General features: G+C 39.5%; 1 protein-coding gene across 1 annotated transcript; it reads left to right on the forward strand.

The window, feature by feature from the left end:
- Nucleotides 1-3,192: 3,192 nt before the first annotated feature.
- Nucleotides 3,193-20,612, forward strand: LOC133955463 (ceramide kinase-like). The gene is made up of 13 exons (XM_062390314.1): nt 3,193-3,516; nt 7,185-7,325; nt 7,988-8,110; nt 8,276-8,401; nt 8,485-8,551; nt 9,778-9,923; nt 12,304-12,378; nt 13,319-13,471; nt 14,838-14,943; nt 15,581-15,660; nt 16,730-16,935; nt 17,413-17,633; nt 17,740-20,612. Exons 1-13 carry the CDS (start codon nt 3,375-3,377, stop codon nt 17,825-17,827), a joined length of 1,674 nt encoding a protein of 557 aa, XP_062246298.1. The 5' UTR covers nt 3,193-3,374; the 3' UTR covers nt 17,828-20,612.
- Nucleotides 20,613-26,845: the final 6,233 nt, after the last annotated feature.

Below are 26,845 nucleotides of genomic sequence, written 5' to 3' on the forward strand. Positions count from 1 at the left end.
TAAGGGGATTTCCAATACCTTAGACACTGGTCAGTGATATTTTCCATTACAAAGGTCTTAACAATAAGGGTCTTTATCCAGATCACATTGACAGTATTTTTTTGAGCCATTACATCATTAATAGCAGGAAATACCTGAGTCCTGGCCTCCTACTTTTGAAACCTTATTCCAACTGCAGTGCCCCCTTTGGCAGAAGAAACTATTAATCAGCAATAATGTATGTCCACAGTAGTTGATGTGCTGAACATCAACTTAAACTACAGGGACAAAGTGATGCTTAAAAAAGTATTTATGATCTGGAAGCTGTGGATGATGTTGGGAGATCAGTTTAGTGATGAGACGTTCTGGTTCATCAGGTGACTGGCAGGTTGATCGTGTGTTCTATAAATTAGACTTCAGTTGAATATGTACTTAATGTATTGTCATGCAATGTATAAGATGAACGTGATATAAATTAGTATTTGGTGTGGAGACCCCTTATGATGTCATCAAGTTTGAAAGGGGGTGTGGCCGCATGGTAAAGGAAACCCATGGGGTCTATACACTGACGGTGGTTGATAAAATCTAGTGAGCCGTGAATTACTGAAATGACAGCTGACAGAGACGAGAATAGATTCAATGTTTGAAAGCAACGACGTGGTTGGCCGAATGAAATTGTGGCAAAATCTGATTTGATGCTGTAAACACCCAACAGTCATCTGATTAAAAGTGTGAAATTTACTTGTGGATGAATAAGACAAATCAGAAGACTTCCTGGCTGAAGTTTTCTGGACTCTGTGGTGTTCAGCTTGACATCTGCCCAGTCTCCTCGGGTATTTACTGACTTTTTGAATGACCAAGTCCAACTGAGGTTGAGCTGAGACAGTTACCTATCAGGAACACCTGTCTGTGTCGACCTGGTGAATATTAAATGACGGAGAGCTCTGATCTTTTGACCAGGTGGTTGATTTCCTGTCACTGCCCTGCAACATTACAACACTACTGTATCAAACCACCATGAAATCTGCTCAGCATTCATTAGAGATTCAAAATGGGGATCCAGTTTGATGAGCAAAAGGCCGCACAGACCACAGACAAATGCCAAATGTCAAGAGGTTTTCTTCTCCTTGAAGGCAGGAAATTGCTTTTCCAGCAATGCAGCAGCACATAGAGAGCCTCCTGAAAGTCAGAGTTTAAATTAATTTTATTCAGACAAAATCCAGTTTAAAATATCTGCCACCAACGCCACACTAAACAATAACTGATTTGAAATAAAACAATATTCAGCTGCCCTCATACTGAACCTGGATACTCGGGCATCATTGCGCCGTCCCCTGCCTCCTGGACACAAAAAATAGTTGGATTTAATTAAAAGGGACACAAGTGTAGACTGAGACGAGACTTTCATCTCCAGGTAAATTGTGAATTTATGATTTCAGGTGTTCAAGGGTCAAGCTGTTTGAGCTGAGGCCGAACAATTTCAAATGACTAGAAACACTCAAAGAAAATTCTTAGCATAATCTACGTGCACATAAACACAGCGAGAGACAGAGAGAGCAGTGTGTGCAGCAGCAGCGCCCCCTGCTGTCTCAGGCTAAAGCCTCCCAATAAGAGGAGCTAGCAAACAACACATCATATACAGTAGAACCAACCTGTCACAGAAATGTCTTTAAAAACTGCAGTGATGTTCAGAACATCTTTCAGTTTGTCAGTCCATCTAAAAGACACATAAATGTTTTGGTTTTCTTTAAAAAAGATAAATAGTAAGGATTTTGTTTAAGTAATATTCCAGATTAAAGTAAAAGTTCTTCGTACCACAAGCTTCTTGTTTCGATTCATGCTTTTCATTTTCAGGTATTTATTTCCAGTGCTGGATAATGATGAATGGAGAACGGTGGATTCCATCTTTTAAGAAATTAATAAACTGAGCCCTTGAAATTTTGAAGGAGCTTTACAATGAAAGGAAAAGTCAGAAGTATTATAAAACAAATCAAAATAGATAATGAATAGATTGTTCTTCCACTTTAGTCAGAGTGCTGTGATTAAACCCTGTTGGTATTTCACATTATTATGAATACAGCATAGTTGACTATTGGTTATTATTTAAAAAGGACCTTTTTTTAAAATGCTGTATATTTTTGCCCTTAATGTGATCAGGTCCTTCCCCTGATCACGAGGTTAGTCAGGTCAGATGCAGCATATTTCTGATGCTTACTAGTGCTTGAAGAGTGGGGTGCATCATTTGCAATGTGTTATGTTGTGTTTGTGTTTGATTGTGAAATGAGTAAAAAGAGGCAAACATTTCATACTGATGATTATCCTGACAGTTTATATAAATCAGTTTAGATAAATCAACGATAATGTTCCAGCTATGTGGTCAAAATTTACATTTTATATGTCAAAAACATATTTCCTTTCAGAAACAATGGTGTAGAAAGTACTTGAAAGCCATACTTCAGTAAAAGTACAGATATCTTACCTGAAACTGGTGATATAGCTTATTGTAAAAGAATAACGCATTTTAGTTGTAAGGCCACTTTTCTCGTAACAGTGGTGAAATAAATACTCAGATCCCAAGTCACATCCATACATTCACCCTCATTGGGGTTGTTGCAAGGGCCGTTGAAATTTGCAGTGTGCTAAAGTTTAAACCTAGGGTTGATAATCCTGGAAAAGAGCAGGCTAAGCTTTGCAAAAATGCAGCCAATACATTCCAATCCCCCCTTCGACCCTCTCGTTCCAGCTACGCCCCCAAACCACATGAACCTTCGCTGAGTAACAACTACTGGAAGCCAACTTTTCATAGAGTCGGTCGTAAACGACTGACTATCGTCTGTGCTTCAGAAGGAAAGTACTCCATGGGCAAAATTAATAGGGGCATGTTGGGTTGATCAGTCAGCAAGCATCCCTCCTTTATTACGTTTGAAGAAGTGCTCACAAGTAACCTAAATTGTATTTGATTTTTTTTTTTTTTTTTTACCCGTTATATTGAGTAGATAATGGGGGAAAAGTACTGTTCGTTGAGCCATCCCTTTACCTAACAGAGTCTTTCATCCAGTCAGTTGGAACTGATGAGGCATCGTGGATGAGATGAGAATATTTACAACTCCGTTAAAAGTAATCCGAGTTTTCTGGCAGCGCCTGAATGCGCCACCTGGCCCCTCCTACTTCCGTTAAGAAACCGCTATGTGTCTGAAAAAAAACATCCAGAGCTGAGCTCCGCTACACGGACTCTCTCCTCAGAGGTCACCGCTGCTCGGAAGAGGCCCCTGCTTATCCTCATTTGGAGCCTGTCACTCCGGACACACAGCACAGAACATGTGCGGACAGAGGTAACCGTCCCCCGGGCTGCTGCTGCCTCCCCAGCCGGCTGAAGGACTTGGCAGAACGGATAGATGCAGATGGAGAGGCCGCGCAGGCTGCTGCTTCTGTCCGAGCTCCGCGTCAGAAACGCCGCGTACGATGTGAGTCTGAGCCGGTCCCTGCTCACCTGGAAGAGACGGATCTCCAGCCCGGTGTACCACCCGTTCAGACCCTGTAAGACCCGGATAAAGATAGCATGTCTGTCCGCTGCGTGTGTGTGTTTGTGTCTCTATCCCCTCTGTCGTGGACGCACCGCTACATCCTGCGTGGTAAACAAAGGGCAGAGAGGATACAGAGGGACATGTTGGACATAAAGATAATACACATTAGTTGGCAGGACAGAGTGGCATGATTCAGTCTGGCCTGGGACAATAAGTGAGACATGATACATCCGGTTACATAACTCATTACATCCAGTGTAACACTCGATCTGTGGAGGTCAGAGTGAGGCTGCAGGCACGCAAACCAAACCTGATTCACTTTATAGAGAAGTTTAGAGGAGAATCACATTCACTTCCCCTTCAGCATGGATCACAGTGTCCCACATGTCATCTATGCGCTGAATGTCGTTCCTGCTGTGGACCGCAGCAGAAATACCAGTTAAAACATTATGGTTTAGGGAGACAGTTGTAAGTAAACTCAAACACTTTTTTATATTAATGGTTAATCCATCCACTCTAATCTGATGAATATGAGACCAGCACACCACTAAGGATTTTAACTAATTCTGTCGCTTTGTGGATAATACTTTTGGTTGTTTTGTGGTGCACCTCTGTGGTGGGTTTGTTTAGAATTCACAGCATGTTATTACATAGATTATCGTGACAATGTCTGAACAAACACTCTTTTCCACAAATGACAACAATCAAATGAGAGAGGGGGAGCACAAGGTCAATTTCATTCAGAAATTCTCATTATGATGCAGTAAAATCGTTTTTCCATTCAGTGTGCCTTCCACTGTCTGAGGTTATTATTGTATATGAATAAAAATTCATAGATGTGATTGGAAATTATAGCAAAAATTCTTTTGACTGCAGAATTTGCCTGGGAATCATTCATTTTTTTGGGAGAAAATTAAACAAATAAGAGAAACATAAAGTCCTTTTAACATTATGGAGAGGCGGTGGTCTAGTGGCAGAAACTTGGACTATGGGCAGAGAAGGTCTCTGGTTCGTCTCTGGTTCGACTCCACGGAGAGAGAACAAAAGACGAACCTGGATTGATCTGTCCAAAAATCCATGCCCCTGAGCAAGGCACCTTACTCCCCCAACATCTGCTCCCCGAGCGCCGTACATGGTCGCTCACTGCTCTGTGTGTCCTGCACCAGATGGGTCAAAAGCAGAGATTCAATTTCCCTACCTGCATGAGTGTGCCTTTGCATGTCTGTGCATGTGTTTGGGACTAATAAATGCATCTTAATCCTCTTAATCCCTGAAGTCTCCACATTATAGGATGTTGATTCAAAGCTGAGCTGTGGCTTGATACAGTTTATTTAGTTTAGTATTTGAATATTCAAAACAGCAGAGCAACACGGTTTTAATTTCAAATGAGACCCTGGCAGTTATGATTTCACTGTGACCTGCAGCTGAATATCCTAAACTGATCCAGAATCAGACATTGACCCTATACTGCTGTATGTTTTCATAGCTCTTAAAAAGGTTACACTTATACAGCAGACAGCAGAATGTGAATCTATTTGATCGGGTGTTTCCACGATTCTTACTGTGATATGCACCTGGGAGTTGTAGTTTACTTCTCTCTCTCCCCTTTTTATCTCAACCGTCTCATTGTAGGCTTACCTTATGAGTTTGTCAATAAGCAATATATTTAGTGCTACAGTCGATCACCTTTTGAAGTTGTAAGTTGTATTTTTGTAGCGCTTTTTCTATCACACATCACAAAGGGGCACTTTTGGTTTCCGAATGGGGTTCAAACATGAACGTTGACATGAACCAGTCTGTTGCTGCAGGAAGCTCAGTACAGTGTTGGTTGGCTTCTTCTTTCCAACTCAGTGTTTCATCTCATCACAGTCCAGCGGTTCATCATACGCATACAAGCTTTGTGATTTTATCGTCTATACAGCTTCACAAAACTGAAGCCAAAAATGATTGATTGCCCCCTGGTGGTTGACTAAAAAGTCTGGTTTTAATTTATTTGATTCTATTGAAAAGTGGGCTGCGAATAAATGATTGACAGCTTAGACTGACTCAGGACTTGCTGTGTGTCGGTGGTACCTCGATATTGTTGCTCCACTTTAAGCCATATGTATGTGCAGTGGGAGGAAGTGGAGGCATGTTGTCCATCTTTATATCTAGTCAGTGTTCAATAGTGCAGAGGATCATGGGATCATACATATTAGTCATAGAACACAAGCACAAGTATCAATGCCGTCAGGTTGTTTAGAAGCAGAAGGATTCACATGTGAATGAAGGATATCTCTGTAGTCGAGCACAGACACAGACACGATGGTCGACTGTATAACTAGACACACAGATTCTTTATTGTGATAACATCACAAACATCTTAAGTTTATTTGAGAAATTCCCAGACATGTGTGAGACTGGACAATTTCAACGTCAGTGCTTTTTACACACAAATGAGGAGGTATACGCACATTTTTTTAAATGCAAGTAAATCCTCTAAAACGGTGTTTGATTCATCTCCCCATCCAGAGAAGGAGTTTGTCTTTTCTATTATTATTCCCAAAGTGCGTCATCTTCGACATTATAAACACACCGAAAAATGAGGCATACTCTCACCTCGCTGCCAGATTAGCGCGTTCACCTGGATTTGTGGAGCCGATTTAAAAACCTGTGTCCACTGCAGAGTCATTTGTACCGAGAGTAAATGCTTATTGAATGCAAATGTCATCGCAGCTCGGGTCACATTTCCTTGGTCCGTCTCATGTGTTTTAGTTTCCCTCTGGTCTTCTCTGTGGAAACAGGAGCAGGATTTCACTCCAGAAAGTTGATCAGGTTCCCTCCCACTTCTTATGTAAGACGCCAATGCATCTGTGAACATATGATACAGATACAGGAGTCAGATGCCCGACATGGAACTGAAGGTGTCAAGTGATTAGTCATTAACAACCGGAGTATGATTTACATTTTTAATGTCAATGTGGCCTGAGGATACACAGCAACATGTTTGAGTTGAGTGATTGTGAGGGGAATAATAGAGCTTCATTTGAAACACAGCAAGGCTTTTATATTTGCAATGTGATCATATGTAATTATCATCATCAATTTCAAGTAATCTGTAGTTGGCAACACAAATCTCACTACAAATATAAGGAAAAGACGCAGTTAAGTAACTAACAGGAGCAGCTGTGGTATGGATCTTCTGATTTCCCTACGTTAAGCTATAAGCTTTAAAAACAATCACTCAGTCCACTTCTCATTTGCTTATTGATCAATTTCATATTTCCAAGCCACTAGTGGTTTCAGTTCATGTCTTTCATGACTTTGAATTTTATGTGAAACCTTCTGCATTACAGTGAACATGTGATTTTATTTTGGTCAATGACTTCAAACCGAAAGTTAATCTGCTGTCTGATGTATTCATCTGCTGCCAAGAAGCTCTGAAATCTGATGCACAAGCGGCAGCTGCAGGACTATAATGTTAACTGTAATGTGTGTGTGTGTGTGTGTGTGTGTGTGTGTGTGTGTGTGTGTGTGTGTGTGTGTGTGTGTGTGTGTGTGTGTGTGTGTGTGTGTGTGTGTGTGTGTGTGTGTGTGTGTGTGTGTGTGTGTGTGTGTGTGTGTGTGTGTGTGTGTGTGTGTGTGTGTGTGTGTGTGTGTGTGTGTGTGTGTGTGTGTGTGTGTGTGTGTGTGTGTGTTCAGCTGTACATCACAGTGTGTCAGTGTCGGAGATCATCTCTGTCAGAGAGGAAGAGGAGGAATACAGCAGCAGACAAAGAGACGATGGCAGCTGGAGGAAGATCAAAGAGAGAGACGGGAAGGACTGCAGGCAGACCTTCACAGGTAAACCCAACTGGAAACATAATAACACATCAGGAAACGTATGTACACCTGGAAACACATTGAAGTCATCTTGACACGCATTCAACTCAATTAGAGACATATTAGACACACATGAAAACACTGAGCACACATCTGGATTTACAGTAAACACATCTGGAAACCCAAGTAGAAACATTTAATATATCTAGAATCGCACTTGGTAACTCTCCTGAAAATCACAATGAGTAAATATGGTGACACATTAAGCACATCCTGAAACAATCCTGTAAATATTTGGAAGCATAGTATCATCTCGTACCTTGAAACACCCTTAGAAATCATAACCTTTAACACAGTGAAAATATCTGAAAAAACACTTGTAATTGCATTACATGTGTTCGCAACACAAAGAACATGTGGACCCATCAGGAAGCACAATAGACCGACCTGGAAACACATTGAGCTCGTCTGAAAAGCTTCTTGAAACAAACCTAGACACTCAGTCTGGAAAAAAACATCTGTAAATAGAACAAACAAAGCTGCTGTTTGTTCACTCTCTGGCTCTTAGTACTTTCTGAGTACGGACTGAAAGAAGCGGCATCAATGCTGCAAAATACCCATATTATTGTAACGTTATGATGTTAGAATTTGAATTTTTTGTGTGTGTGCTTTTTGGGTTCCAGTGTTATATGTGGAGAGGTGTCAGCAGCACCGCTGGCGGTGTGCTGAGGTCACCTTCACGTGTTCAGATGAGGCACTGTGTCAACTCTGGGTCAGCAGCATCAGAGAGCAGCTCGCCTCTATCAGTAAGACAATACATCAACAGTAACGCACACTGACTAACACACACCGACTAAGTTCATTTAGAGAAATTTGAGATTTTACGCCAAACCTCTTTGTATGTGTGAATGTGCAGTAACACTCACATGATTGTTCCTAGAAACTGTCAGTAACATAGTTGTTGTTTAAAGTCACCAGACCCAAACACCTGCTGGTCTACATCAACCCTTATGGGGGGAAGCGACAGGGAAAACGCATCTATGAGCAGAAGGTCGTCCCACTGTTTGCTGAGGCCGGCATCTCCACAGATGTCATCGGTACGTCCTGCATTACCTTTACGACTTCCTGGGTCAGCGATTTTACACCTTAACATGTTTTATCGGTTTGTTGGTTGCTATAGTGACAGAGTATGCCAATCATGCGAGGGATCACCTGAGGACAGAGGCGGAGCTGAAGAAGTATGATGGGTGAGTGTCCTGCAGCTTAGTTCCTACACAAAGCACAGTTCAAAATATAAATTAGGATTCCCATGTATCCTGAAAGACCTTAAACCTATTAAGTAATTGTTCTTTAGTTAAAGCAGAGGGAATATAATTATACCTTCTATTTGTATAGACCTCTTCAAAACAGTTTTCAAGGTGTTTCGCCTATATTAAAAAATTCAATATATGTATATTATTGAAGAAGAAATAGTAAAGTCAATGGTAATGTTTTTTAATGCTCTGAACTCCCCATCGAGTTATTTGATTTCTGTCACTGTTGAAATGTAACCGGACAACCAGGAAGTGTAAATTATTACATTTACAGAGTTAAAGAGTAACAAGGTTGTAGAGGAGACTTCCATATTGAGGAACATGTTAATGACCCAGTCTGACACACCAGCCCCCTCCATGAAAATGTTTCTTAAAAACATTGTGAACTCTGTCATTTCATCATAGAACACACAGCAAAACAACGTAACAGTGCCCGCCCACTTTTAGAATGGTTGTGTAAGTAAATTTCCCATTAATTCTCCAATGACATTTAAAGACTTAAAGAGTTTTACACCAGCTACGAGATGAATCAAGAACATGAAACAATTGATTCGGAGCAAAAAACAACATTGTTAAATTGAACAAAGGTGAAGGTACGAGACTGTGAACATAATTACTTTGAGGGTGAAGGAACAATGCATCCCATTTAAAAAAAACTGCAGCATGTTAGAAATAGAAATAATGATTACTCTGTGGTAAATGTGATGTAATGCTGAACCATCCAACTTTAGCTGACATGATTTTAATGGTTATGTTAAACATTTCCATGGCAACAGTGAGCTCCACCAATCAGAGACGTCACAGTGTAGTACTTCTCCTTGACATTTTCTTAAAATGCAGTTGATATATTAACGTGTGGCTTCTACAGCAGCATATAAAATGTGTCAGTCTTGTAGTTTGTGGTAAATCTACCTTGGATGAAAATATTATGGCTAATAATCAAATTCTCAACTCATATGATTCTAACCAGGCCGTTGAGCTCTCTATTGAGATGTATAATAAAAGCCCCACAGAGAAAACATTCCTCTGGCTGCTGTTTTACTGGCAAATTTATACACTTTACAGAAATTATATTTGACCCTTCAATGGATTTGCATTTTACACAGATAATTAATTTCACTTTTGTAATCTCCTAACACTTTACTCTGACCCTGGCTCAGTGTGGTGTGCGTTGGAGGGGACGGCATGTTCAGCGAGATCATCCACGGGCTGATCTTGAGAGCGCAGATCGATGGTGGCGTAGATCCAAACTGTGCGGATGAGGCGCTGCTTCCCTGCACACTTCGCATCGGAATCATTCCTGCAGGTCAGAAACAAATAATACGTTTGATTGGAGTAAAATACAGTCCCCATCCTTCTGTTCAGATTCCACCTTTAGTCGTTGTATTAGAGCAATAAGAGGATGATGAGTTGAAAGGTCCTTGAGGGAGTTGTAGAGGTGTTGGTGCACTGAGGATGCTCCTGTGGTCCCTGAGTGAAATGGCGTAACCTGTAGCATAATTTGTGTTGAGATGGTCACTTGCAGTTTATCACTCTGTAGATGTTTTGGGTCTATTTTTCATGACTTTCTCTGCTGTTATGTTGGACAAATTGATCTATTACAAACTCCGCTTTGCTAAGTCTGGCCCTGTTCAGACCTGGTTATCATCCGTCCTGAGAGATGTGATCATGAGTTGACTGCATTAACTACATGTGTTCCTAAATGTGTTTCCTGTGAGCACTTATGATCAACTCTCACTCCCCCCCCCATGCAAATAATCATCTACGCCATTTGTGTATGAATACCAAATTATGTTGTTTTTACCCAGTCTAAGTTTATAGATGTGACTGTTAAAGATGTCACTATTTGTGTGTGTGTCGAGCGAGATAGGATTCAGGAGGGGCTGGACGAATTTGGTTCCGCTCCGCTATGAGGATGCATTCAGACCTCGACTTAGGGCTGACCACTAGAGAGCAAATCACTCAGGACGGATGTTAATACCAGGTCTGAACAGGATCTCAGACTCAAATCAAGTTAAACAGATCAAAGTTGTAATAATAATGTTTCACTGTTTATAAACACAAAGACAGTACAAAAATGTCAAAAATTCAAAAACAGCTCATTCACGTATTTATTTAAACCCTTTTTCTACTTTTTACTGTGAAAGGCTGATGTACGTCGTACGCTGATGTAATGCGTGAAAATATAAATAGTTCTGTGAGGTTTTCACATCACTTTACTCAGCCTGTCTCCACATCAACTTAAAAATTAGGTTGTGCCATAAATAACAACATGCTCTGTGTACTCACAGATGCATAGACAGTCTCCAGTTGGCCTTTACCATGTTTGAACACTTATATGATTTAAATAACCAATCAGAGAGCTTGATTCTCTGTTATCAGGATATAAATGCAGGGTGGGATTTTGGCCTCATTCATCAGTTTTGGTTGTTTCATTTGTGTTTTCTGTTGTTCCGTCAAGTGTTCCCTCAAATAACCACGAGGGACACATTCATTCTCTCTGAAAGAAGAACAGTTCACCTGGTTTATTATATATATATTTATATATATATATATCATCTGTGTGTGTGTGTGTGTGTGTGTCTGTGTAGCTTGGTGCTGCAGTTGTGTTGTCGGGTAAAATGCACATTAACAACTCTTTATAACCCTGGATGAGACCCTCTTGCACTTTAAGGCAGAATGACGAGAGTTTTAGTACCGATCAAAGGTCATGTGAGGGATCCATCGGATCAATAGGTTAATGTGTAAAAGTCTATTTTTATAGATGTGCAAGAGACTTCAGAGATCATCATGAGACATCTGTGAAAATGAAACTCTTAAAAAGCATCAACACATTTCAGCAACATTATTTAACAATTTAAGTAAATTGCCAAAGTCTATGTGGATGGATTTCAACAGACAGACAAATGCCAACATCATCATTTTTTAATTGTGTGATTCAATTCTTAGAACTTAAGAACATATAAAGAATAGTAAATTATTACGAGAAGAAAGTTGTAATTAAACAATATTTTAAAAAAAAGGTTAACATTTTTTATAAGAACAAAGAAGTAATTTTACAAGACATTTTAAGAAAAGAGTCCTACTGGGTCAGAATGGTTGTTGACCAATGTCATCCTGTACAAAAGAGGCAATTTCCTCCAGGTCTGTGTAGTTCTTTCTTTGGAATAGACAGTTTCTTGCATTGTTTTCAATTTAACGCTAATCTGAGAAAAGATTAAGTATTTTGTTATCCGTGAAACTTATAGTAAATCGAATTCAACAAGATGCTCCACATTTATTCTAATTTAATGCATTTATTCTAGTAATTTAAAAACTTTACTCTTGTCATATTACAACTTTGTTCTTGTAGATATACGACTCAGATTTGTATCACTGTGATCCAAATACTGCGTCTTAAACTTTGAGCTACATCCACAGATCATAATAATTCCTCAATAACCTGCCTGTTTGCATAAAAAATAATAATTATTCAAACATTCTCTCATTATATCTCTTAAAAAGCCAGCGATTAAGTTTCAAACAGCTTCAAAAAAACAACGACTGATCTAATCTGTCGAGCTCAGTTATCAATGTATGAAGAAGAGTTGATCATTGTCCAGGCCTGGCCGGGTCTCCATGACAGTGCAGTGTTGTTTGCTCTGTATTCTGTTATCATCATCTTCATTGTTTCCTCTCTGTTCCAGGTTCAACAGACTGTATCTGCTTCGCCACTGTGGGCACCAACGACCCTGTGACCTCTGCTCTGCACATCATAGTGGGTCAGTGACAACATCAACTGTAGCATGAATCAATTCTGCACCACAGAGGTTATTTAAAAGGGTGCACACAAAACTAATGTGTGGGTTCAAGCTAAGAAGTTTGTCATGCAGTGATGAAGCTCTAATTCATAATTTTATCTTGAAAGAAGATGAATTGATTTACGTTTTGTCTTTGTTAATATATCTGTAACTCTAAAAGTGTTGCCCCTGTAATAACCACAGATAAACAATATGTGATTGCTTTTGATCAATATTTTGCTACGATTGCACATTCAAATGCTTTGTATCGACATTTTCCCTCACAAATAGCATTAACAAATCTGCACAACTTGTATTTAATGTCAAACAAATACTCGAGTAGTCCATCAGGTAAAACAGTCCATGATCCTTCTGGCTCTCTAATGTGAGAAGTGACGCTGCTTTGGTAAAACTGTTTAAATACTAATTAATTGTAAAAAATACCAATTGATTCTGAAAATAAAAAAAGCCAACTACTGATTTAATATTGGTCTTTATTTATAATATGATAATATATCATTAACTAATTATCTCACCCTAGGATTATCCAAATTACATCCAATTTTTAACATAACACAGTTGGTGCGGATTCTAAATCAAGATGCTAAAAATCTTTTCTTCTTCTGTTTTCATAAAGTTATAATTGTTTTTGAAGAATTCCCTTTTCTAATACGGTCATTTCTAAAATGTTTTAAATGTTCTGAAATTTGCCCAACGCTGCCATCTAGTGTTATTTCAGAGAACATGCTCTGAACAGGACACTTGCTGCACTACCTGAAGGCCTTAGAGCCCACATTGTTCTGGGTCAGTGCCGGTGTTGATCTGAGGAGGCTCTGGTGTAGCTGTTTGCAAACTAATTTGAAGAAAAATAATTCCAGGTTGATTTGTTGATGATGTGTTTGCTTACATGTTGTGCGTACAGGAGACTCCCAGCCCATGGACGTATGCTCGGTTCACCACAACAACACATTCCTGCGATACTCTGTCTCCCTGCTGGGATACGGTTTCTATGGCGACGTGCTAACTGACAGTGAGAGGAAGAGATGGATGGGGCCGGCCAGATACGACTTATCAGGTAGACACACAACAAGCTCTGTACAAACAGATTTTTCCTCAAACTCTTCACGTGCCCAACACTTAATTAGTGATGTTAAGTGTTGTTAAGTGTTTAGCACGTGGGGGGTTTGAGGGGAAATCTTTGATATTAGTTACAGTCCAAACCCCACACACACACACGCACGCACACACACATACACACACACACACACACACGCATCATTACATGAATGAAGAGATGATGATGTTTCAGGAATGTAATGTAGCAATACATATGAACCACGTATGGTACATATGGTGTGATGTTTTTTTTAATTTAAATGCAAATTTTTGGAACTCATTACACTTTAACTTAATAATGATGAGTGTTCAGGCCGTACGTAACATAAAGATTGCACCTCGGAGATCACATGTTTTTGTTTACAGCACATCGACACCAGTGTCACCAAAAACTCTCTTGACATGTTCATCCTGAGATATTCTAGACTCTTTTTTTGTTTTGCATCAGTAGTGTGTCAGATATGTCATCAACAGACCCACACGCTCGCTGTGATTCCTCTGGAGATTCTCCTGGTGTGTTCTCACATTGGCTCACTTGAACATTCTCCAGAGATTTTACTTGGTGCCTTGTCGTGTTATGGACATATCTGTGCACCTTAGCGCCACCAAGTATTTTGGGCTTGTAATCAATGATACAATCCGAACTTGAGGGTACGCTTAGGCTTTGGTTTGTATGGCAGTACTATGAAAGCCATTTAGCCTGCTCAGTAGATCAGACATCATTACCTCAATGCTTTTTTAAACTAAACACTTTGCCTTTTTGAACATGGGACAAGATGGAGAATACGCAGTGTATGTTCTGCAACAACAATGAATGCATACCACCAGGGGATGTTAGTGGGATGTTTGTGACCACCAGTGTGCAGGGACATATTTCAGTTTTGTAGCTAATAGTTGTTAGCAATGCAATTATGATTCTTCTAAATACACATTGTTGTATCAAATTCAAAACATACAAAACAACAACAGTGTTGGGGCAGCATTTAATGTACACATGGCCATTTGAAATTCCTTTGGAAAATAATTTTTATAGTGCATGTGGGGCTGTTCTCCAGAATCAATATCAGAACTTCACTTCAAAGTTATGATGTCATGTTTAGGGACTGAGCATCAGATTTCATCCTGAACCTCACAAATAACAAAAACAGAATTGCTACAGGACAGAACCGATGCAGCAATAAATGCATTATGTCTGTATGTAAGAGAGAGTGTGATTGCTCTTTTTTTATGAACAGAAAGCAAAAGTTACAAAGAATAATATTGATACTGAATCATCCTCAATCAATTTTTTTTGTAATGGACTGGTATGATGTTGACACATGCAGGTCTGAAAATGTTCCTGACTCATCATTATTATGAAGGAACGGTGTCCTACCTGCCTGCCAGAGGCATCATGGGAACGCCACGAGACGCGGCCAGGTGTCTATCAGGGTAAGGGCTAGAGAGAGATGTTATACAGGTGTTACACTGTGTTTGAAAAATCTAAATAATCAACATTCTCTGTTTAATTTTAACTCCGGCTGGAGTCATTTAAGTCTGGTTCAAGTTAGCTATCAGAGGTGAACAGATCAGTCCAATTGTTAAGTTTATGTTAAGACAATCACTTTGTTTAGCATCCAAGGTTTGGTCAATTTATGTAACCCTTTAGTTTAGAAGCAAACAAAAGTTTGGTCCTAGTTTGCTGTCAGGTTAGCTGCTAAACATTAAGCTTCGGGTCAGTTAAGCAATTGTAATAGTTTGGTTAAGATAAACTGACATTTCAGTTTAGCAGTTCAAATAAGTAGAGAAAGTTATCTAATGTTTCAGTTTAGTCTAGTTCAGGTAATCTAACAGTTGGATTTAGATACCAATCCTTTCTGGTTTACTTCACCACAGTCAAGCTGATGCCAAGTTCAAGCACAGCTAACTGCTCTGCATAGCAATGGTTCACTTAAGAAGTTTGAGCATTAGAGTCAGGTGGGTGACACTTGCATTAAGTCAAGTCATTTAAGGTTCCTGCTAACTAATCTGATTATTGTTGTTTTTCTTTTCTTCTTTTAATGACGTCTGTGTGTCTGTGTATATCTAGCTGTGAGGTTTGTCAGCACAACGGGCAGCAACTTGCAGAAACATCTGAGAGGCACGAGATGGATGAGGCATCAGATAGCGGTGAGTCCAACAGGGCAAGGCACTTTGCATAGAAATATTTATTTACAAATTATTTTATTTTTTATAGCGAAACCCAACAGTTCCCACAATGAGCAGAGCCCTCAGCTACCAGGCTCTTCTCCTGTGGAACCACTCTGTGGAGAGAAGAAACTCCCTCATTTACTGGAAGAAACCTCTAACAGAACCAGACTCATGTCGATGGCCATCTGCCTCGACAGGTTGGGGTGAGCAGGGGAAAATGGGGAGGAGAGATGGGTGGAAAAGAGGGGGGAGAAGAGAGAGAGATAGGGGAGAGAGAGAGGATAGAGAGAGACCAGGAACACTTGCGCACCGTCAGGTATCAACTCTGACTAGTTATATTTAACAGTGTAAGGATTTTATTGATTATTAATGATAGTAGCAACAGTTGATATAATCATTAATTAATAATACATATTATTGTTAATAATAATAATAACAATGGTTGATATCCTGCAGCTCTGGAGGCAGAGATACCTGCAAAGAGAGAAAGAGTGTGGGTACAGAGAGATTGGGAGAAGTGCTCAGTGCATGATGGGAGTTCCCCCAGCAGTCTAGACCTATAGCAGCCTAACTAAGGGATAGTGCAGGACTCACCTGATCCAGCTCTAACTATAGGCTTTATCAAAAACGTTTTAAGTTTAACCTTAAATGTAAAGATGGCGTCTGCCTCCCGAAACCAGACATGGAGCTGGTTCCACAGGAGAGGAGCCTGGTAGCTGAAGGCTCTACCTCCCAGTCTGCGCTTACAGACTATTAGAACCACAAAAGAGCCTGTGTTTTGGGAGCAAAGTGATATTTTTGGATAATATGGTGCATTTCAGAGGATATTTATAATGTATTTGGAAAATCAAAGTGGTCTCTGACTAGAGCCCAGGGCGGAACCACAGCATGGTCTTTTGCTCAAGAAACAACTATGGGTTCTGACACTTTATATGATGCTGAATGTTTCATGATATGGTCATCGTATTTTACAACTGTGCTGTGAATATCAACATTATGACAACAACAGTGAGAAAGATGCCTTTTTTGTGGGGGGTTGTTCTTCCAGAGAGTGACGGTGAGTGGAAGATGATCCGAGGGAAGTTTCTGGCTATAAATGCTGCCAGTATGAGCTGTGCTTGTCCTCGCAGCCCCAAGGGCCTCTCACCTGCCGCTCACCTAGCTGACGGCACCACCGACCTCATTCTGGTCCGGAAATGTTCCCGCTTTAATTTTCTCAGACACCTTCTGCGACACACCAGCAAAGATGACCAGGTACAGCTGAGAGCAAGATAATGAATCAATTTGGGCTGCTACAAGTGACTATGTTAATCATTGAGGAATCTGCGAATTACTTCTCTCAACTCTCTGATGGTTTTTCCTTAAATTGTCAGAATGAATGAAAAATGTTCTTTAGTCTTTTCATTTGCCAGTCTTTCAAGGTGGTGACTTTTGATTTCTTGTTTTATCAGACCAAAAGACCAAATTCAAGATTGTTTATCTAATAATACATGAACAAGCCGAAAATTCCAGAAGTAACAAGAGTGAATCACTTTTTATGTAGCGTGATAAGTGATAAAAAAGTTCAATCAACTAATCACTACAGTAAAATATCAATGTCCAAGGAAGACCGACTGTGTTAGTGAGTTAACTAGCAGTCAGTCCCCTGAGTCAATTCCTGGCACCTGGCATAGTTGCACCTGTTTCCTCCGGATCTCCCTTATGGTCTCCTCCTTCCCTCGTTTCACACAGTTTGACTTGACCTTTGTCGAGGTCCACCGAGTGCGGCGTTTCCGCTTCACGCCTCGTCACTGCCAGAGTGACTCTGACCTGGAGCTGGACCTGCAAGAGCATGGCAAACGCCAGATCTTCAGCCAGATCTGCCGAGACCACCCAGCTTGCAGCTGTGCCCCCGCCTACAGCAGCTGGAACTGCGATGGCGAGATCCTGACCCACACGGCCATCGACGTTAGGTACCACAAGGCTGCGTGATTTTATGACTTAGCAGTTTTCAAATATTGTAGCCCTGTTTGGATTTCATTTTAAGATGATACCTATTCCTTTCTTTTTTTCCCCCAGAGTGCACTGCCAGTTGATCAAGCTGTTTGCACGAGGGATCGAAGAACAGGCAGTGTTCGAGGATCTCACCAACCCCTGTGCAATATAAACCCTTACCCCAATTTCCCCCCATCAGACACTGGAGTCTTCTCTCTGTTTCCAGCCATCGCCTATGTTACTGCTGCAGGAATAGTCATGCAACACTCATCGCATCCTTCACCAGGAGACTCAACAGGATGTTGAATGGCGTATGACAATGTAACTTCCTGGGTTTAATAATGTCCAAAATGAGTTTCCTTAAATCGCCTTGATCTGCTTTATATGTATCCCCTTGGAAGTAGCAGCTGCTTTTAGAAATCAAACACAAAATGATAGACCTTGTGGAGAGAAATGTTTCAACCTTAGAGTTTGGATTAGTTGTGGATGACACTGTTGGTGTCTTGTTGTGACAGCTGAGTGGTTGCCGGGTGTCTGACACCTCAATCTTGTAGCCGCTTTAACTCAGACTTGTCTTGATCTTGTCACTTTTTGAATTGAGTTTTGTTGTCTCTGACTTGTCTTGGTTAACAGTCTTTTGTCTTGAGGATGAAGTCTGGTAGATGTAAGGGGTTTTGACTCGGACTTCAACTTGCTTGTCTAGCTTTGACTTGTCCAGGATTAATTCTCTGAATTGCTGTAGAACTCAAGTCACATCTCTATCGACAAAGTTATTTTCAATTATCTCCAATTCACCTTGTACCTGTGATTGTTTTGTCTTTGACATGTCTTAATCTTGGCTACCAGTTACTCTCAATTGTAACTCCAATCTTGACTAAACTCGACCCCTATTTGGACTTGACTCTGAAACATTTTGACTTGGACTTGTCCTGAGCTTGACTTAAATTGCCTGTTCATTTATTTCTAGATTTGTCTTTTTTGGTGCTGTAGTCTCGTCTTGATTGTTATCCGTTTTTTTATCATCTCAGATGTGTCTCTGCCTTGAGTGTGTTTTGACTCGTACTCGACTCTAATTTGTCTCTGACTCAACTTGTGAGTCAGTGGTCTTGACTGCAGCTCTTCTGCCATACAACTGGGTTAGAAACTTAATCTTATTTGCACTTTGAAATAGTTTCAATTATTTTTCAACCAAAACCAATTCCTGAATTTCGAATTATCTGTAACATGTTTGAAGGATGCCAGACACCTGCCAGTCATTCCCAGGGTCAAATTATCCCTATAGGTCAAGGGTTGATTCACAAAGTAGAACCCCATGCACATGGTAAGTACTCGAAGGAAAAGGTAATTCTGACATGTGATTTATTTTTCACTGTTGAATTTTTCTTTAACAGTCACTATCTGTTTTTCAGCTGTGTGAAGGCTTCTGTTACATTTGATTTCAAAATCACACCTAGTGTTGGGTTAGTGTTTCCATCATTTCTCAGGAAACGATCTAAGCCTAGTTGTAGCTTTCAAGTTGTATTTTTACATATATGAATTCTCAATAGCATAGAAAAGGACAATTTGGAAAAGTGTAACTTTCATCAAAACCAAAGTAGTCAGCCAAGCTGGTTGTGGCTCAGGATGCTGTACAGCGTACATATGAATGTTTTCAATCGCTTTGTCCGATGTGCAAATCACTTCAGTCTGTTTGTGCAAACACGACAACACGTCATCGTGAAAGTTTCCTGTTTTAACACCAAACTAACTTTGAAGGTAATCTTCATAGTCTTTGAAATGAGCTGAAATTGTATCTGTAGCTTTCATTCTGAACTGAGCTGTCAGTTGGTTCCTTTTTTTTTTCCTAAAACCTCAAGATAATCACATGAACCTTCCAAGAATCAGGAGTAATGATTCAACAAACAACACAAATATGTTTGTGCAAAGAAAATTGTTTCAAAGCAATTTTACCTCCTTTTTCAAAAACAATTTATTTGCTTTGTGTGATCCTCCTACACTACATGGCCCAATGTATCACTCCATAGCTGCATCCCAAATGTGCTGCATGTGTTTAGGGCTTATAGACCAGTCAAGTTCTTCCACACCAACTGGGACGATTATTTTGTATGAAGGTTACACATTTTATTGTATTAGGTGCACAATGATGATCATTCAAAATTTAAATAATGTTTTTTTTGGAATTAATATGATGGTTTCTATTTGATATATCTGGATCTTTGTTTTGTAAAATAGACAAATCAGACTGGAAGTTGGGTATCCGCACTGGACTTTCTGAGTAGAAGCTGTTTCTTTGTATTTCAGTTAGTTGTTCATTTGTTGAACAGCAGTTTTTGTTCCTTCCTGCTGATGTTGAGCTGGACTCAAATTGACGGAGGAGAGGACCTGTAGCAGCTCACGGTGCTTTTCAAAACTCTGATCAATCACTTTTTAGCTTTGTCCTGATTTTAATCTGACCAAATACCCGCCTGGGTTCTGTGATGTAGCTGTCTATAACAGTTGTCTTCAGGTCTTCACAGGCTCAATATGTTGGACCCAGTACCAAGCAGACCCGTGGAAAAACAATGTTATTTTTACTTAATAAAAGACAAACTGTTCTTAAGTAAAGGCAAGGATGATTATACCTGCTCAAAAACGCCAACAGAGTAAACACCAGCATTGGCAGCAGCGTGATGCACCACTACAACAATAACCAAATGCCCTCACAGACATGATGAGCCCGACTGAGGTCTCAATTAGAGCCTGGACCTGTGAAGACCTGTAGCGCAGCTCTTTCTCTTATATAGATTCATCTTTTTAATTCTGTGTTTAGATGAATACTCACTCTGGATGTTAAAACTTACCACTTGTGTGCTACCATGAAAATGCATGACTGAGGTGACATTTTTATCAGGAGAAGATTGAATATCTTCTTCATATTTAGCCTGCTGAAATGATTAATAAAACATGTTCGTGTTACAGTAGTATCATAGAATTAATCTCAGATTTGGTGTGAAAGAGGTACCTTCATTTGCATCTTTTCATGAGAATGTTGGTGCTGGAAGCTAACAATGCTATACACGTGGCATACTGTAGCTGGTGATTATAGTATAGCTAACATTCTATTTAGCCGGGAACATGTCAGCCCGTAGTCAGCCATAATATCCCACTTATCTAGCTCAGTAGACAGAAGCTAATGTATGTTACTGTTCAGCCAGAATAGTTAGCTGGCTTGCTACTAGCTAATGTTGCATTTACAAATTATACCTGGAGACCAAAAGGCAGACACAACAGAAAATGGCGTAACGAAATTCCCTTTTGCGCCTCTAAGAAATATGCAGTGCTACATGCTAAGTTACATGGCGAGGTCTCGCAAGTGAACTTCTGTAATTGCAAGCTAATGGCTACCTCCCTGCTAGCATTTTGGTCTAGTAGTTATTCATTTCATTTAATATAAAGTTGTTTAAAAGGGGAGAAAGCGCTGTCAACTTACCAAAAATAAATTCAAGTCTTGTAACTGATTGAAAGCCATGTTTGTGTTTATTCTCTAGCCAAGGTGGTTAAATTAAACTGGATGACGATGAGTTAAAGCTTAAAAACAAAAAACATGCAAATTTAATGGTTTAAAGGGATAGTTCACCCAACTTTTCAAACTCACTCATTATCTACTCACCACTATGCCGATGGAGGGGTGGGTGAAGTGTTTGAGTCCACTAGACACTTAAGGAGTTTCAGGAGTAAACAGTGTAGCAGCCAAATTAAATGTAATTGAAGTAAATGGTGACAACTTTTTGTTGAGTTTAGTGGACCCAAACACTTCCCCCACCCCTCCACCGAGATAGTGGTTAGTAGATAATGATTGCATTTCCATTTTTCTGTGAACTATCCCTTTAAGTTTTTATTTTTTTATATTGGATCCTGTTTTGTCCCACTTCTCAAGTAACAGTGACCAACATTACCAACTGGTCGGTTCAAAGTTGGATGAACTGGAAATTCCGATATGATGCTAATAGAAGTTTTATTTTTTCCTTACATTGTTTGACTTGCTTTCATCCCAGTTACCAGCTGGCACAATAGGCTGCTTATAAGAATCATGAACTGCTGTGACTGTAGACCATGCAGACCCTCTTTAAGGAGTTAAACCACTACAGCGCAGGGTTTTATGATTCCATAAAGTCAACATAATTAATACTGTTTGAATGTTGTCACTGAATTCAATTCAACTTTTCAACTTTATTGCAGACACAAAAGCTCCATATTTTTAACACAGATAGCAGCTGATGAATAAGAATTTGATTTTTGTGAAGACAGTATTCAGAAACTAGAAGAATACCTTGTGTCACTCTGTTGAGGCTCAGTTAAGACCATTATGATGACATGTGTCGAATCAGTTAATCGACAAATACAATCGTACATAAAATTCCTCAAGACTTCATGAAAAGAATGAGCCTTACAAGCCAATGGAAGCAATTATCATACATACTAATCACTAACAAGTAAATCCATTGATTGTAGAGAGAACTTCAAATTTCACAGAATTTATACATAGCTAACGTGATAAAATACAATGGTAAGTTATACAAGTTATACGTTTTATACAACTGTAGAATTAAATCAAAACACAATAACTGATTATTTTACTGAAGCTTTTCAGTTGTCAAGAGTGCGTGATAGTGCTCTTCAGTGTGAGTAGATTCTGCTCTAACATTAGAACAAATCCCAGATAAGAAAACATTGGTGAATAAAATGAATCTTCATAAAAACTGCGTAAGTGAGTTTTAAGAAGAAACGAATAGTCATTATTTTAACACACAATAGGCAAAACACAAGATTTTGGATCTTTTATAATTCTTTTAAAATTCGAAACACATCCATTTTCCTTCATACAGTTAGGTAATAATGCTTGACAAAAATAAGTTATTTGTTTTGTTTTTATCCTGCACAATTGACCTCTGACTTCCAAACAAGAGACATTAAATGTCCAACGTGAAGGATTTAGGATCTGATGGTAGAAAATTCATATAATCATAAGTATATACCCGTTGGTGTATAATCACCTCCTGCTTTTCGACATATGCAGTTCTCGCCGAGTATGCTGTCCCTTTAACTATTTATTCAGTCTGGTTGGCACTCCAGACGGAAACAGTCCTGGTGTCCAGCATCACCCCCTTGCACCATCAGTTAAGAACGAACCTAAGCCAAATCTCTTAGGTCAGTGATGGAGCAAACAAGAGCACAAAGGACACAGTCATAAAACAATACAAATGTGAAGATCAATACTGATTACAGCTTATTAAGGAAGTCAGATAACATTAACATTTTATGAAGAGAACAAACCGTATCAGCGGCTGGAAAATCTGACTCCGAACTGATAATGTTGACACTGTAAATACTCAAAACAATAAAATCGGGTCTGTTGGCGGGTCGATCTCTGTGGGGGGTACAAAAGGACATAACGTGGAGTCTGACACCCATCTACAGGTCTGATCTGGTCCCTGAGCAGGATCTGTCCAGGTGAGTCTCTTAACAATAGAACTGCCAACAGGTCAAATTTACCCGCAGCATTTCCAATGTACATAACTATCTTTTAATAAAGTTTGAAGACCCCCAATTTTTTGCTTTTCCTAAAATTGTGTTGTGTTGCACTCCGATCGTTAAATATAGTCAAGATTAGTCCATATTAAAATCACAGCCATTTATACCTAAAAACCGCCACTGGGTAAAATTTCCCCCTTTTAAAAAATAAGATATTTAATTAATCTATAATATCTGTCTCTCAAGGTGGCAGGCACACTGGGCCCGTTGCAGTATTTTATAACATGTTGGATTTTGCTGTCATCAATGCTTGCTGTACCGGAACTGCATGCATGACAACTGAGGAGAAGGACCTGCAGGGTGAAGTTCAGGAAAGTGTAAATGGTTTTGTATTTATAAAGTGCTTTTCTAGTCTTGATGACCACTCAATGGGCTTTACAGTACAGTTTTACATTCACCCATTCACACACACGTTCATACACACGTTCATACAGTGCATCTAATCACAGCACTTTGTTTTTCCATGGGGGACCATTGAGGGTTCTTGCCCAAGGACACTTCGGCATGCAGATGGGTCAGACAGGGGATCGAACCACCGACCTTCAGGTTGGAGGACGACCACTCTACCCCTCACTCTACCCCAGCCGCCCTGTGTGAAGGCAAGGTACTGAATGTCTCTCCAGAGTGTGTTTGAGGGGCACGCAGCCCCATAATCAATGTCCCAATGTTGCCTTCTCACAATAGTTCAAGTGTAAAAAATAAAATAAAGAATGATTAATCAAATTTCAAATATAGCCTTATCGTTCATTGTGTGTAAATAATCAATTATCAAAAATAAATAAATGAAACTTAAATGAGTTTGTTTTGTGCAGTTTATTGGTTATAGGCTTTTTTTGCCTTTTTGGTTGCTGCTTTCGTCTTGACACTGTTTTGCACATATTGGCAGTATGAAAAAAAGCTTTACTGGTTAACCTCAAGTTTCTTGTTGAAATGCATTAATAAATAATTGATTAGAGGGAAATTGTGCGCTTATCATCTCGATTTTGTTACGACATTAAATCACATAAAATGGTTGTTTTTGGTTATTATTATATACATTTTTTTCATTTGCATTCCACTTACCTGTAGTGAGCTTGTGCTTTAGTGTTTGACCAACATGCCTGCTAAGACAATTTTTCAACTTGTTCTTATAATAAATCATACATTGAGTGGAAATAAATGTTTGTTCATTAGTGAATCTACTACAAAGGCCTGTGAGATGTAATTCAATATCTGGCTGTTTTCACCCTTTTCTCCTTGATTACATGATAAGAAAAATCTTTTAAACTCAACTTTCCCCAACACTTGAGGGAGGTAGGTTTATTTTCTAATAAATAATATTTTTAAGAGCACCTTTCAACTGAAGGGATAATTTTCCGTCACTGCAGGGATTTTCTTCTGACCAGGACTATGACACCAATAAAACCATCTATGAGGTGGGTGGTTCACACTCAGCATTCAATTTCATCCCATTGGTTTAGTTGCAGAACTGTCAAGTCTAATATATATACACAGTAGCTGGAAACACAGCATACTTCAAGAAAATAAAATCCCCTCACAATTCTTACAAATATAATAACACACTCTACTGACACATTTTACTTAATAGCAGCAATAGTTTTCAACACATTCTGTTAATCAAACATTGATGTCACACCTTGTTGAAGCTCTATGAGACAAATTGTGATTTGTGAATATGGGCCATACAAATACAATTTTATTGAAATGTGTAACTGCTGGTGGCATATAGACTTTTCAGACTGAGATCCGACACCTGAATGCACCTCGGTTTCTGTCAGGGCTGGATCTGCAGACCCTTTGCTTGAGGCCAAACTCAACACACAAAAAACAAATACAATTTCACACTGAAGAAATTAACAAGCTCTTTCTCTGTGGTGCTTAGTAGGCAAAAATGAACAGGACCCTCAAAGCTGCTGTAGTCAACATTTGATATAATGAATACTGTTCAGCAAACAGCAGATACAGTTAGATGGTGAACATAGCAAAGCATTTAGAGGCCAAAGAGCAACATTTTCCTCAGAAGAGGGTGAAAACCAAAAACAGAGCTAAAACCAAATCATCAAATCAAATTCATCAGGTGGCCACAAACAGGACTGCAAACTAACATTTGTATCGCTTTATATTTATAATATCTTTCATAATGACATTGTGTTGCTGCAGATCTTCATTTAAGAATATATTTTTTATAATAGAAACATTATAGAGAAGCATCATTTAAAATGTTGAAATTATAAATATAAAAGAGTTACAGCATTGCACCGGAAGGTGTGTTAGGAGAGCTTCTTGCCTTAATAAGGAAAGGTTTGGGCAATTACTGCCTCTTGACCACTGTCTTTGTGCAGTTGTGTGGAAGTGTTTTCCGAACCAAAACTGCGTGGCCCCATGGTTGAGAGAAGATTCAGGCTTCGCCTCTCCATTGTTTGTGACAGAGTACAGAGACAGCCATCCATTTTCCCTGTCAAGCAGCTGGACGACCTGCGGGGAGCAGTAGTGATATGCACACTGTTAAGGAAATTTCCTGGAAGCTGGTGAAAGAAAAACTCAGGCAGCAGTAGACATGATGCATCAAGGAGACCAGAAGTTGAAACAATTTACAACAATAACAGAGTAACATGAGCAAGTGTCACCCAAGTCTGAAGATGTCTCCCCCAGCATCCCAGTATATCTCCTGATACTTGCGTCACACGTTCTAACAGCACAGGATGATGGTTCCTTCTACACACATTCCAATGTCATAACAGTGTCTGGTTTCCCCACCCTCCCTGTTAATGGCATACAGCATCTGCCCATGGTGGCTTTCTGCATATCACTCTGGATATCATCTCCTTGGACGTCCTGTAAACAAAAAAAAACAAACACTGTAATTTAACTCAATTCCACCGTCCTGCTGTAAATACTCACTACAGCATCATGTGGATTCCATAACAAATGCATACTTTCCTCTGATTGTTAATCAAACCTACAGCGTAAAGCTGTTCCAGGAAATGAAAAGAGCATTATTACCAAATGAAATTTATATATTTATGAGCTGTTTTTAAAGGATGATGTCTTCAGTAGGAACCAATGAACTTGGGACTGAGAGCCACAAGTCCAGTGAGTAGACCTTAATCATATTAAAATATGATCTGGATTCACACCAATGGGAAAGATTTTGCTGCATTTTAAAAGGAGACTATAGCTGCATCACAACAAGTGCTCCTACCTTCTTCCCATAGGGTAAATTAAATAAGTGTGGTTGAAACTCATTTTGTAGTTGAAAAGCAATCCTGTCTGAGACTTTTATGACCTGAACTGTTTGTGACCTGAAACCTATATGACCTTTCTAATACCTTTATGACCTTTCTATTACTTATTGACTGTCCAAGAACTTAATTTCCGTCTGCTTTATCTTCGAAAGCAAATTGTGCAATTTAGTTTCCTGTGTCTTAACTCCTGTCTCAGACAAACAGCCTTAGTTCTCGGATATAAGATTCTTGTATTTGACTGTACTCAACACTCTGAGATCCCTGTGACTCTTTGTGTTGATCCTTTCTGCATAAAGCCCCTATTCAAATACACAAAGATAAATTTGGGGTTCCAGCCTCTTGTATATTCGGATTTCCATCACATTCCTCAACCA

This window comes from Platichthys flesus, chromosome 6 (assembly GCF_949316205.1).
Source record: "Platichthys flesus chromosome 6, fPlaFle2.1, whole genome shotgun sequence".
Lineage (NCBI taxonomy): Eukaryota > Metazoa > Chordata > Actinopteri > Pleuronectiformes > Pleuronectidae > Platichthys > Platichthys flesus.